General features: G+C 39.5%; 2 protein-coding genes across 2 annotated transcripts in view; both read right to left on the bottom strand.

The window, feature by feature from the left end:
* Positions 1 to 264: 264 nt before the first annotated feature.
* LOC115692147 (patellin-4) lies at positions 265 to 2760 on the bottom strand. The gene is made up of 4 exons (XM_030618910.2): positions 1496 to 2760; positions 1281 to 1405; positions 924 to 1068; positions 265 to 799 (listed from the first exon to the last, which is right to left on the bottom strand). The coding sequence occupies exons 1-4, from the start codon at positions 2489 to 2491 to the stop codon at positions 542 to 544; spliced, it is 1524 nt and encodes a 507-aa protein (XP_030474770.1). The 5' UTR covers positions 2492 to 2760; the 3' UTR covers positions 265 to 541.
* A 4164-nt stretch (positions 2761 to 6924) lies between these two features.
* The window catches only part of LOC115692145 (twinkle homolog protein, chloroplastic/mitochondrial), a 14608-nt gene continuing 6765 nt past the window's right edge, over positions 6925 to 14767 (bottom strand). The window contains exons 13-21 of the mRNA XM_030618907.2: positions 14035 to 14217; positions 12580 to 12711; positions 12068 to 12129; positions 10091 to 10174; positions 8543 to 8674; positions 8137 to 8233; positions 7932 to 8066; positions 7778 to 7845; positions 6925 to 7235 (exon numbers count right to left, since the gene is read on the bottom strand). Of these exons, the coding sequence (XP_030474767.2) occupies positions 7187 to 7235; positions 7778 to 7845; positions 7932 to 8066; positions 8137 to 8233; positions 8543 to 8674; positions 10091 to 10174; positions 12068 to 12129; positions 12580 to 12711; positions 14035 to 14217 (942 nt within the window). The 3' untranslated portion in view covers positions 6925 to 7186. The remainder of the gene's footprint in view (positions 7236 to 7777; positions 7846 to 7931; positions 8067 to 8136; positions 8234 to 8542; positions 8675 to 10090; positions 10175 to 12067; positions 12130 to 12579; positions 12712 to 14034; positions 14218 to 14767) is intronic.

Here is a 14767-nt window from a genome sequence, read left to right as displayed (position 1 = left end):
GGTCACCACTGTACTAGGCAAGGTTTACACCCTCCCCCGTCATGACCCTCACCGAGACCAAGGCTGCTGGCCTCACCAAAGCTCGCGGCATGGGTTGCCGGACGAACCGTCGTCCGACTTGGTGTAGGTCGCACGGTGGCTGGCATTGGTACAAGTGTCTAATTAGCACCGAGGACCAAGAAAAAGAATTAGGAGTTCATAGGATGATGACTACAACAAACAGGCTGGAATTTATCCAAAGATGTCAAATATGTGATCTTCATCTTCAAGAAAAATATAAAGTCAAGATTATTTCAGTCTTGCAAAAGAATGGAAACTTCAATAGCACTATAGACACCCACCAATAATTGCAAACTTGAATCTGGCAACTATAAAAGAACCAAGAAATCAAAAAAGCTTTAAAGGACCACCTCTTTTGTTCTCTAATCTCACTGTAGGAATCACTCCCCTCATCAAATTCCAAACCAAAAAATTAAGTACATAACAAATTCTCTTTGAAACCAAAACATGTGACAATCATCACCACCTAGTCTTGCCAACCTCAGAAGCTGGAGCATTTCTTGTTCTTGTACCGGTACAGAATCCTCTTCTTCTTGGTTGAAACGTTCTCGATTGTGAGAACGACCTTCCCGGGCTCGTTGTTCCGGAAAGTGTTGCGGATTGGTCCTTGGTTCGGTGCCATCTTCTTTCCCTTCCGAACAATTACTGTGTATGACCCCTCATCACTAGGCACGAACTCTTCCTTGTAGCTCACCTCCCAGCCCATCACTGTGAGGTCCCAAAGCAATGTGCTTCCCGTCTGTTGCATATCAGTCAACTCATTAATGAGCGGCACTCTGATAAAATGAGGAGTTGTTTTTGGTAGATTTGACTTGCCGACAAGAAGAACATGTAAAATCATTAGAACAAGAGGCAAAGATTACCTCTTCGATCGGTAGCTCGATGGTTTCGGTCGATCCAGCTTTAACGGTGAGCTCAGACACGGAACCATCCTCGCTCGAGAACTCGAAATCCTTCTCTCTCTTGAATCCGCCGTACTGAACCGGTAACTCCGCAGCCGGGATGTACCTGGAGACAGAAGCACAGGTTCTATATGATTCCAGTTTCTTATAGAATCAAAGGTTATGGAATCAAAGGTCTTGTACGTGATTTCGAGCTTTTAGGATTAGGATCTCAGCTTCTTTTGAAACAATCAGAAAAACATTTTAGGCACACACTCAGGTAATTAATTCTCTTATGAAATGTCATTCAAATTGGTATGGGTGGACAGAAATACTTACTTGAGCAAGGTTTTGGTGACCTTGCCAGGGCGAGCGACGACGAATTTGCTCTTGGTTCTTTGGGTTAGGAAAGGGGAGACGAGGGCATTGAGTGCATAGTACCAGAACGGAACATGTATGAATATCTGCCACAACATGAAACACATTACACATCTCGACACGAATTCCAGATAGAAAGAGGCCTATGAGCAGGTGGAAAGATAGGGAAAACTTACATTCCTCGCCACGAGCTCCGGATAATTGTCCTGCAAGAGGTCGATGGCGCGCTGGGTTGTGATCCGGAGATCCTTCTTCGTCGGCCCAGGTGAGTTCTTCAGATCGTTGATCTGGAGCATCGAGGAGACGCCGCCGGGCTTCATGTCGAGCTTCTTGATGCCCTGCTCCATCAGCTGGACCCTCCATCTCAAGAACCGGTCGCGGTTCTCCTCGGTCCCGAACGCCTTCCGGTAGAGCCCCTCATCCCTGAACACCCCGTAGACGTTGTAGCACACGGGGTGCCCTTCGCGGTCGCTCCCGTCCCAGTACGCGGCCGAGCTCAACTCGGGGTCGAACCCCTCGCCGAGGGCCGCATCCGCGCCGGACTCCTTCCTCCACCGGAGGGTCTTCTTGAGCATCTCGAAGGCCTCATTCACCTTGAACTCTCTGGCCCTCAAGAACTTCAACAGGACCACATTGGTCTCCTCCGCACCTTTGCTCGGAAGGAGCGGGACTCCCCAGAGAGCGATCTCCCTGTCCACCTCGACACATTTTCCCTCCTCCTCTTCTTTCTTCTCCTCCTCCTGTTTCGCCTCCTCGCCGTCGCCGCCGCCCTCCTCCTTCTCGGCCTCTTCATCGCAGGGCGCTTTCTCGGCCTCCTTTTCCTTCTCGGCATTCTCATCGCAGGGCGCCTCCTCCTTCTTGCTCTTCTTCTTCTCCTCGGGCTTCTCGAAGAGAGCGTTCCCGAGGATGGCGTCCTCGAGCTTGGACCGGAGCTCGCTCAGGGCCTTCCTCTCGCACTCCTTGAGGTCAGAGAGGAAATAGCTCTCCTCCCGGTACGAAGAGCTCTTCTCGACGGCCTTGGGCTCGGCCGCGGCCTCGTCCTCCGGCACCCTCGCCGCCTGGTGGCATTGATCGATCACCTCCTTGGTCTCCTCCACCACCTTCTTGGCCTCATCCTGAGGGGCCACAACATCAGCGGCCATCTGGGTAGCAGCTACATGCTCAACAGTCATGGCGGATGATGAATTCTTGAAACCTCAAACTCAAAAGGGTGACCACAAAGTTGAAAGCTCCAACGGAAGAGAGGGAACAGAAGAACACTCTCCTCTCTCTCTCTCTTCTGTGTGGGGATGTGTTGGGGCTTCTTGTCCGGAGATTGGCAGTTATAGATTATATAGGAAGAGGAAGTTCAAGAACGGTGCGGAGAAAGAGAAAGGGACAAGGGAATAAACCCTAAGCAACGGTCACATACCTGGATCCACCTCACGTTCGTAGGAGCCGTTGGGGCTTTGCTTGGGATTCTCTCTCTGTCTCTCTCTCTGTCCCCCCTCCTCTTCCTACGTTGTTTTGTCTTTGCTTTTGCTAGCCTGGAGGCCAGCAAAAGCAAGCAAAGCGTGAGAACAATCATGTCATGGACCCACACCATATTGATGGAACATCAGTACATCGGAAAACGTAAAATTTCTCTTCTTTAGTTGCTTAACTAGCGCCTTCGATCTCTCGTGATAAAAGTCGAGTTGAATCGGGACCCTAATCCATTCAAACCCTCTGTAGTTGTAATCGAGTTGCCGGATAATTTTAGGTTTTAATTTTACAGTATCCTGATTCCTAGAGGTTTGGAACGAGTTTGAGGTTTATTCAGTGGGCATATGAAAGTTCTGAGTGTTTGTGTTACTATTCGTTTAAGTTATTTTGTTGATACATTCACTTATCTAAAGAATTCGAACGATAAAAAAAAAAGGATAAAGTTTTAGGTGGTTTTCGGATCTCCATGTGCGTGATTTGGAGGGCATTGAGATTCTATTTAATATCCATCCCGAGTTTGGAGTGGGGGTCGAGATATGTTACGATTTGTTGAGTTCTTGCTTCGTACTAATTTAGTTTAGCCATCTCAAATTCATCGTACTACAATTCCGAACTTTATACTATTGAGAAACAAGGAGGATTAGTAATTTTTGACGTTGCATTTGATCCGACAAAAAAAAATTATCTTCCATTACCTCCTTTTTCTTTCGGCTTAACAGGTTTGCCTTGACTATTGAGATTTTGGATCCAAGGTTATTGCTGAAGTCTTCGGCTCTAGCCCCTCCAAAGTTGCTATTAATAGGGGCCTTGCGACCTATTATTACATATTAAGAGTTAAGGTTGAATTATGTTAAAAAAATAGTTGTGATAATATAAAAAGTATAGAAATCAATTAGTAAAAAAAATGAAAAAAATGTCATTTGATTAACTCAAAAATGAAAAAGAGAATCTTATTTCTTATTATCTAATTAATATTAAGATATCCGGTCATTTTGTATATGTTAAGTATTGATAAACATATAATTGAGAAACATACCAAGATTCTGCATCATGATGTTTACGTAGCTTCTCTAATATCCAGTATTTATTGGAAATTCTACTTTTCTAGATTCAATATTCAAGTCATATGAATCCATATTCATTATGAATAGTTAATAATAGATAGTTCATATTTATAGAAAAGATCCCAAGCGTTTATTAAGTTCCTACGCATGTACATGAACAATTTCTGCTATTTTTTAGCCCACTTAGCTCTCAAAGATTGGAGGATCACTTTTGTAATGTGATACGATAATTTAAATATTTAAAACTACATCATTATCCTATTCTATGATAGAATCAGATGTACTTAATGGAATGGATTAATGAGTTTACGGTGACTTGACCTAGGTCATTGCCAATCAAACCGGCTTCCCATCTGCCAATTTCTAGTTGCCAACAATCAGACCTAACCAGGACTGACCACTTGATAGTCAGACTCGAGTCCCTAGATGCCTACCCCCATTTCTCAAAGGTCGAACCTAGTCACCTACTGCCAATTTGTGTCCTAACAATCAATCTCAAGTCTTTAGCAGGCAATTCCAATGTCTATTATCTTAAGGGTTAATGCCACAAAAAATCATAAACTCTCACACTTGTGATAAAGTTATTCCGAACTAATTTTTTGACCACCAAAATCACAAACTGATACATCTGTGGCAAATTTACCACAAACTAATTTTTTAATCACAAAAAACTCTTAAACCGATACATTTGTGATAAATTTACTCTCCATTAAATTGGATTAATACCATGAAAAATCACAAATTGGTAAATCTGTAACAAACAAAGGGGTAAAACCCTAAACTGGAATACCTGTCGACTACCACGTATCATCCAACTAAGCAATTTGACTGTAAAATTTAACGGAAACTAACGAAAGGTAAATTTCTCATAGATGCATCAGTTTAGAGTTTTTGTTGGTTAAAAAATTAGTTTGAGGTAAATTTATTACAGATATATCAGTTTGAGGTTTTTCATGGTATTAAACCTTCTCTTAAAAGCATATCAAGATTTCCTGTCTAGCCAAATGACAAATTCCCGTCAAGAATCAATGAAAATACTTTTCTGCTGAAGACATTTACATCAAGAGAATACCTACATGATTGTGGGACTCATTTAGGAAAAATTTGATTAAGCAAGTTTCTGATATTGGCATATTGCTGAAAATTATTTGAACACACGGTGCTGCCAATATGAGTACTATTTAACAGCCAATTGCAGCCCTGTTTGGACAATATAACCGATGTCTTTTCATATTGTCATTTGAAAAATTTTGAACGGCAGCCTCGGTAATTGTTTTGTACTACACTCACACGAAACACTATTCTCATTGAAAAAGTAGCCACAGATAGAGAGAGAGAGAGAAAAAAAAAGAGTAAATCTTTATCTCATTAAAGACAAATCTCATTACCTTTCACGCAATTTTAGATGGTCACCTTTTCCTTAAACAAATTCAGTGAGCCATATTAAATTTTTTATTTTAAAAAATTGTTAATATAATGAAAAACTCATAATTAATATACGTATGATAAATTTACCCAAAATAATTTGTACACTTGTGAAAAAATTTATCCTCTATTTATTTTCGTTAAATTTTAGTGTTAAATGCTGAGTTGAATGACATATGTCAATTGACGGATGTACCAATTTTGTTCTTTATTTATCACAAATGTATCAATTAGTGATTTTTTATGGTACTAATTTAATTTAATGGAAGATAAATTTATCATAAGTAGGTGTATTAATTTAGATTTTTTTCGTTGTATTTACCTTTTAAAAAATGAAATATTCCCGTTTGGGTCGACAAACTTGTAAGCATCGCATCACATGAAATAAAACAATAAAGATTTAACTAATACTGACAGCTTGGAGACAAATCAGACAGCGTAGATATAAGTCCCACAACGTTGAGTTGACCCTACAACGATTTTAAGCACATTATTATACTGTAACGAGGGAAAAAAAGGCACAAACAAAAAAAAATTAAAGTTAAAAAAGAGCAGGTGTCAAAGGTGTCATCTCCTGTCTGCAGGGAGTATCTCCCTGCAAGACTTTTACGAGAAAAATGAAAAAAGCCTAGGAAAATTTAATTCAACATAAAACCTAGGAAATCATTTTAAGTCTTAACTTGCATATTATAGTAATTTAAGCGAATCGAATTAATACCCACTTAGATAGATCTGGCATTATTCATATTTTCTTTCGCAATTGAAGATGATGTGTCTGAAGTCGAACTTCTAGATTAAAATACAAGACTTACCTCGAGAATATTCTTTTGAGGTTGCTAGATTCCATCGAAGCAATTTAATATATGATACGCATACGACTTGCCTTAGATTACAAAATCCAAGGAGCCAACCTAATTTGCAAAACCAAATATTCATACGGTCAGAAGTCAAACCATAACGGAATCATTTCACATGCCTCCTAATCTTTAATTAATAAGCATTGGTCCTATTGTTAGATATAGACAGCCTAAATTGAAGTAAACTAATGTTTTTTTTTGCAACGAGGGGCTAAAATGCAGACTTTCTATCATTCCGAGGTAGCATTTAGAATTTCTAGGAAAAAGTTAAAAAGAGTGCTCCAATTGAGCTTTCCAAAAAGAAAGTGAAGACGGGTAAAGATGTAAATATCACTGAAGTTCGATGATTTTCTTCAACAGGTTAGAGATCCCATCCACAAAATCTGGAAATTGGTTTTCAAAGGGCCTAAACTTCCAAGAATTTCTCTCTAGCCCCAAGTTAAGTTTTCTCTTCCAATTTACCACCCCCCTCCCCTCTCCGCCTGTCCTACTTGCAATTCCACGCCCTTGATCAGGAAAGTTCTTTCGGTGCACATGGTGGATACGCCGCGCAATCGAATCGAAGAGGGTGGCACCTTCCGATTGGACGCGATTTCAATTTAATTTCTGCAGAATGATTGAGGCCTCCTTCAATCGGTCAATCATTGAACGAGCTGGAGACAGCAAAGTTCTTGATCAATCTTCATTTAATTAATTATCTGTACAACTCCTGTCGTCATCGGTTGTTGGCCATGAACACCAGGACAGCGGAGGGATCATACAACCACCGAGAGCCGTGTGACAGAATGATTCACGTTTGGTGATAGCTATATGCGTTGGACATTCATTGAAAGGTTCCACAAGAGGGCTATCATTCAGAAAACAAACAAGAATCGGTGCCCCACCACTTCACAAGTTCAACCCCCTCAGAGATTTAAGAAAGCAAGAAGAAGAAAACGCTTAGAGGAACCCAGTTCAGTGAGAACAGAGGAGAGAAGGAATAGGGAAACTACAAAAAAACCAGCTCAGATTGCTGTCGACTCACAAACTGTACAGGCGCGAGCGAAAGAATACGATCCTATTGTTTCTTCGGTTCGGCGTCGATGTCAATGAATTCACCGGTTACCCTGAGAGAAGAAAAGGGTTAGAAAAACTGCTCATTAGATGTGCGACAATTAGACCACCGACATACAACCTGTATGCACAAGCCAGCGGGCTCGACTGATGAGCAGTCAAAAGTGTTTGACATGGGTGTGATCAACCTTCAAACCAATGGCACAAAAAATTCTATGTTGATCATCACAGATGAGCACATAAAGTCGAGTCATAAAGTACATTGTCTGTAAAGTCTGTTTAAGAAAGAATAAAGCCAGATATGGACTTGAACCAGGGACCAACGAATCCTTGGCGACCCCCAGCCCCGCGTAAACCACCGAGCTATGCATACCCTCCCATAAATATGGCATAAGTATTCAACATCTGACAATCGGCAATACTGAACATGTCCGCATAGACACCAAAAACAGTTATTGCACTGATATCAAACAAGCTGTTCAACCAGTTGCAACGGCCGAAGCACCCCTGGCCACTTGACCATCAGTGCTTCGGTTTTTAAAACACCGCAAAACAGACTATGGGACGCTATAAAAGACAAATGGTTTACACTAACCTGTTGTAATTTAAAAAGGCATCGCCGATGGTCCCCGCAACCTTGTTCCTCACTTTCCGTACACAAACCTACAAGAATAAAAAGAATTCGAGACAGGTTGGCCCACAGAAATGTCCCAATGCCGATGATCAATCAGCGCAGAAAGCAACTTTACCTGTACTTGATCAACAGGTCCGGCCTCTGGATCCCGATTTCGATGTATGACTATCCCATTGTCACATTTGTTTATAAAATGCGCACTCCCACTTATATCGTAGAGGTTGGGCGGCTCACCGACCCAGTTGTGCAACTGTTTTGCAGAGTGAATTTAGAATTGCAGAAGAGACATAATTAACGATGCTGAGGCTAAAGAGACCAACCTGTCTAGGATGCGCTACAAACCACACATGGCAGGAATGATGCTGAGCAAAACGCCTGATCAATGTAAGCATCTGACTCACATACTCTGTTTCAGTCCTGCAACCAATTCATATGTATGACATCAAGATATTAACCAACATAAATACTCTCAAATGGTATGTGGTAAAAGAAATTGCCACTTTAGTACAAAATAATCTTCGAAATTGGTGATTTTATCACAAGTGGTTTTGCTTTCGCAGAACTGCGTCACTGTCTTTTCAGTTCCTTTCCTTCGTGAGAGAGACACCAAGGAATACGAACAGATAGACGGTATGCAGCCAGCAGCAGTCCATGACAGACCGACATGGACATTTAGAGCAGTTGCATACAACAAAGATAAATCAAGTCATAAGTCATAAGACGTACTGGCTAGAAGGACGCTGGTGGTCAAGCTCGTTGTAAGGATCAATTACCAATCCTCGCACCCCATGTCTTAGCACCGCAGACTTGGCAAGATCAAGAACCCACTTTATACTTGGAAGTGAGTCATCCTCACACCTGTTCAATCGCCAGAACAACCAAACATATTATTTACTTTCCATTTCCAGGAAAAATCTGCAGCATTAACACATTTAAGACTATCAGGATCCATCAATATCTATTCCAACTTAAGATTTGCTTCAGTCAAACATCAAAACAATACAATTACTATTTGCAAGTGATCTTATAGACTATTCTGACTGCAAGTGACCTCAGCTTGTCACAAAATCAATAAATTTGACATTGATAGAACAAACTTCTTATTTACAACAAATCATGACTAATTTGCAAATGTCTACATACACTAAAGTTAGATATATCAGGAAATCTTCCACGAACATCTGTTGTCAAGCCCTAATATTAACAAAGAGACTCTCATTCAGCTACATTAGCCAGAAAATCATGTTAATGATTCATGAATTAAAATTCATGTCTCCTGACTCTCTTCTTTGACAACTATAGTCATCGATGCTCTATCAATTTATTGGGCACAAAATTTACATACTTGACACAGCAAATCAATTGGGTTGTAACTTTACAGAAATTTGACTTGTAGCATGTCGGAATAAGATTTTTCATAAAAGCAAGTTCTCTCAGATCAAGCTACTATGTTGATACCAAGCAGCAGAATTACTGGTACAAGAAACTTCACATCAAGAACCATACACGAGTAAATCCCAAGAATTTATAAGCCCATACAGCTTCACACTTCCAAAATATGTTGAATGTTAAGAGAAAAAATTTGTTTCCATAAGCCATAATCAAGGATTGTTGATGTTAGGATGGTATCTCTGTCCACCTCTCATCCATGAACTACAGTGTAAGATGACAAGGATGTGGAAGGTAAAATGAGCCAATATGTGGAGCAGTATTTCCATTGTATTAGTTGGTGCCTCCTTGATACGAAAGAAATGACCAGTACATGCATGACAACTAAAGGTGAAAGGACAATTACAGCAGCAGCTAAGACAATGACAAGAAAATCTAGGAACCCAAGCAGTGGAGTATCCCTGGTAGAAGCGGGAACTTTGAAGTCCCTTTTTTCCCCCTTTCATTTCAAAATTACAGATTCTCTATGGTGAACTGGAGCCTATTAACATATGAAGAAAAACTATGCCAATGTCAAAAACAGCATCCTGCCAGCGAGGACTGCAAGTAGCACTGAGAATACTGAAATCTGGAAATGCCTTAACTGCAGTAACTCCATACGCAAATCAAATTCATTTACCAAGCAAGACAGACATGCTGTTGATACCCACACAATATTTCTTAGGAAAAGAAATGGTTAAAATGCACCATTCTCCATATATATACAACCATAACATAGTAGAAATTTTTTGAATGCACTGCATCGCCCTTAAGTTAAAATATGCTAACACTCAATTTGTTGTACATTACTTTATCACCAAAAAAGAAAGGATTTGAATTTCTCACCTTATGAGATAAAATGTATCACTCAACCATCGTTTCCCTCGCTCAAAGTCTTCAACAGCCATTCGTTCAGCAGATTCTCCGTATCTGTAATTTCCAAGAGTTACCAATTATTATATTAAATAGAGTTCGAGACAATTGACTTAAGACATACCATTTCCTACAGGACAATTAGTTACACAAATAAGACAGCATAAGGCAACGAAACTGAACAGTCCAAATTATGAGGGACAAGAAATGCTTATTTGCAAACAACATGTAACTCAAAACCCAATTATGACTACTGAAGAATTGAACCTAATAAAAAGTGAGAACCTACATAGTTAACAAGGGATCGGAAACAGAACCTACAGCACGCAATCAGGAGAACCAATAGCGCCAAATCAACAGATACCGTGGTTATAACAATCTTACATGATGGCCAGCATGGCTGATCAATCGAGGCACTAATACTGTTGTAGATACTTATTTATGAGATAATTATGACAACAGCAACAGCAGTAACACCTACAAAGGCTGTAGAGACTGTAGTGCCACTACATCCTCCAAGAACTCTTCTGGAGGTGCTAAAACTTTCTATTTGTCACTGCCAATGACTTTAATGTGGAAATGTTCTCAATCATCAAGCTATCAATATCATCTTTTTTCTTCTGAGGCGAGTTTATTGAAAATATGAACAACTTGCGGGAACTATTCCCGCTACAAACCCCTATACACCAAAAATTTGCTCTAACTACCAACATTTTGTGAGATTGTTCTAACAATTTTAAAGAACTTCAACGACTTTAATAGAGCATTTGACAAAATGTTATGTGCTCACAAATGATTAAAGGCGAAGCAATTGAGAGTTGCTTCTCAAAAAACAATTAGTCGATACTTTGGCAACTTCCGCAACTGCAGCTTTCACGTCTATTAAATAATAAAACTTAATTGGGTAGAACTAGATATACCAGGATATGGCCTGTGTAATGAATCTTTCTCCAAAGGGATAAAAAAGATTAGGTAGGTTGCAGCATGTTGGGCCAAAATTAAAAAATAACGAATGAAAACAAATAAAAAAAACGAGCAAACAAGGTTTGCCCTGGGGTCCACGTCCTTCTAGTTAACCATCTTGATGTCAACTTCACCATCAACAATCAGGCTACAATTTGGTCTACTAGGCCAAATTTAGACATCAAGTTGAGGCAACAAATTGGTTACGGCAAACAACCTGCAATCGCAACTTAATCTACAGACAAAGTCGTGGTGGCACAAAAAATGAAATAACAGCCAGAGTAGTCACTTTTCTGCCAGTAATTTGCCTCTGTATGTGTGCGTGCGCGCAGTTCGCGAGTGTGCACGGACACACAGAGGCAGGCACAACATAGATCTATGGTTGATGATTGATCATGGATTTCACCATTTGAGTTTCACTAGTCAATGACTGGCAGTGGACTTGCGCCATCTTCTAATCAAGGATAACAATCCACAACCCATTCAGTAAACTTTTAAATTATTTCATCTTTTGAACCTTGTATCCAGTGATATCCTGAGCATGTCATAGCTATAACAGTTTTCCCAGAATATGGTGAGAAAAAAAAGAACTCTTCCGTGGAGTGTTGGCAAGTACTCCTATTAGTTGCTTTCTGTATGATTAGATTAACGAGACATGGAAAATACATGTTCTCATGGGGAAATTGATTTCTTAGAGAGTGAACTCAAATTTCTAGAAATGTTGGGTTTTAAAGAAGGATATGATAGGATTGGAGTGAGCTTAGTTTCTGATGTACTACAACCAGTGCAGCAAAAGCTACAGCAAAGCTGAACGGGCTCACACACAGTTTATCATGTATTCACAAAGAAAACTTTATCCACATTGTCCAAACACAATGAAAAAACAAGTTCAACCATGATATAGGCCATGTTACAGGCAGATGATAGACCAGGAAATTAAATGAAGCTAGTGTGCCAAATATAGCCAGAAAGAGTTCCTAAACTTACTTTGAATCAAAAAATGGCTTTTTGACGTGTTTCTCTAAAAGTTTCCTCGCGTGCTCACGAACCTACAGATTAGTAAAACTGGCAGCTATCAAGAGTACTGCATAAATGGGCAGCTTGCAGAAAAAGAACTAATATAAGTGCAACAAGAATCTTTTAAACATGAATATAGCACAGCTTAATGCAATGATGCTTCCTGAAGCACTAAAACCTACAATAGAAAATTTAAACATACTCAGGCACATTTGACAGATTACCAAGCAAAGATCTGAGGATACTCAAGCCTTCAAAGCGATGAGCTATATTAAATTATCTCCAGTTATCTCCAGAAATCTATGTAAGGTATGGCGCTAGGCTTAGTCACTCATTCTTGGGATCCGGAATATTTGGATGATTTTGCCGTCCCAAACAGAGTAATGTTGAAAGAACAGTTTTTTTTTTTTTTCTTTTGGTTCAAAGTTGAAAGAACAGTTGACAATTATACATTCTTGAACAAAATTGTGATAAAATCTCACCCTGTTTTCCATTGAACAAAGCGCAAATTTCCAGCCAACACTCTCATTTATATTGCATAAAAGAGCATCAATCCATTCACTCTTCCCAGAATTAGGGACCCCAGTTACAATAGTCAACTCTCCGGGTACAACCTGACCAAAATAGTAAAGGAGAGACATCAGTCAAAACTGAAAGAAAGTTCATCTGCACATCTTTTTAATGGCATAAGCAACTTTTCGAGACAAAAGAGTCTAGATTGTTTCAGAATGTGAAAATAATGTATAGGCTCAATTATTATGAAAAAGGATGATAATCATAAGAGGTGCCATTATGTCTCTTACTAAAACCCATCTCAAAGGAGCTGAGATAATTTAATCAGCAGAAAGAAAGAGGTAAAGTTATCCATAACAAAGGAAACATGATGCAAAGGTCAAAACATGTAGTAACAGGACTAATTACAGAAAATATATGCATTCATCACTAAAGCAGAAGAAGCATATTCTAGTAGAGCATGAATTTACTGCTTCTGGTGAAAAAATAACAAAACTATGTTCCAGTTGTACTGGAACACTCTGGATACAGTAAATTAAATCAGCAGCATCTCAGTCTGATAGGCCAGCAACAAGGTCTCTCTGATCAGTTGGTCATTGTTTGTTTGGTTATCTACATTCTTTTTCTTCTGCCTATAACTAATATTTTTACTAAATCTCTCCTTTATCCCGTATGGTCAACATTGGATGTGCCAAACACAATGCACCATGGCTATCATTTGTGGTCTTATAAAATCCACTTCTATCACATCAGCAACATTTCACGGATGGCAGCTTAGGAGATACCTTATGAGGGATAAGTGAGAAAGGACACATGAAGCTGCTATTGATGAGACAAGAAGTAGGACCTCTTGGCAAAAAAAATTCTCACCAATTTAACTAAGTGAGACACTATTTTGCAGCTATGCAGACATCTGTTGTTTAGCCATTATGTGAACCAGTCAAAGGATGGCCACCAAAATAATCATTCATGTAAACCCTTACAAAATGATCCAGATTTAAATAAGTAAGCATGCTATATCATTGAATAATGGTAAAAGATGGCGTATTTTGATGAACCATGATTTAATAATGATGTCAAGAGAAAGCATTAGAGCAAATCTGTAGGTACACACGAGAACCAATAACGGTAAGAGACTAATCTCCACAGCTCTGCACTTAAATTGAGGATTCGCTTTCTTTACCTTTCCATATGGGCAGTGGTACAGACGGTACTTCCATTGTTTGTATAAGAATCAAAAACAGAAAAGGAATCCACTAATGATGTCACACCTAAATGAATACTAACCAGATAAATTGTTAAGGAAGATTACGCATTTAACACAGGCAGAGAATTTGTGAAACTGACCGTTGTAACCACCCAAAATGTGCAAGGAAATAAAAAACCAGAAAGAAGAGTGAAGAATATCAAATCCTAATACTTACATTGTACAAGTGATTCAAGGACTTCCACCCCGTCGAAACACCGAACTCATAACCTAAAGTCCGATGATAATATGCATTTATTTCATCAAAAAAGTCTTTAAAGGTGAACAGTCCACGTATAGGGTACAACTCTGCATTATCAACTACTTCCCGTAGGACACCTGGTCCCACATACATGAGCACCTGCAAAAATAGTATATCAGCCGGCAAATAATTCCTCGTCGAGAAAAATAGTTAAGAGGTCAATAAGATTCTTCTTGCCGTTTCTTTAACGCTATGTTTTGACGGCAAGCCTTGGTGCAAATGTAATATTACACACTTGTAACTAGAAGGCCATGCGTTTGAGTCATGTAACCAGCCCAATGGCAGAAAAGAAGGAGAGGAAAACTGCATACACGAGAAGATCCTCCCCCAACCCTTGGATGTCGAGAAGCATCGTGTAAAAGAAAACCCTTTAATTAAAGCAATATGTTGCCATTCATAATGGCATTTAAGGGGTGCATCCCATTAAGTGTTATCAATAAGCTGGTTGTTGGTTGTAGAAAAGCTAGTTACATACAATATAGCCAAGTACAATTGAAAGTTAAAGCCCATTTAATTTGATCATTTGCTGTGTACACTATTGAATCCTTTATCTGCTCAATCAACACCCCATCTTATTGAATTAAATGAACTGAGAGATTTAGTTAGAAGATGCCACATGCTATGTCACATGCGAAGGTCAAAATCATGA

The sequence above is a fragment of the Syzygium oleosum genome, unplaced genomic scaffold (genome assembly GCF_021117445.2).
Source record: "Syzygium oleosum isolate NSW1041296 unplaced genomic scaffold, Sole_v2.1 Sole_v2.40, whole genome shotgun sequence".
Lineage (NCBI taxonomy): Eukaryota > Viridiplantae > Streptophyta > Magnoliopsida > Myrtales > Myrtaceae > Syzygium > Syzygium oleosum.
Note: the sequence above shows the minus strand (reverse complement) of the source record. Positions and strands in the feature narration are given on the sequence as shown.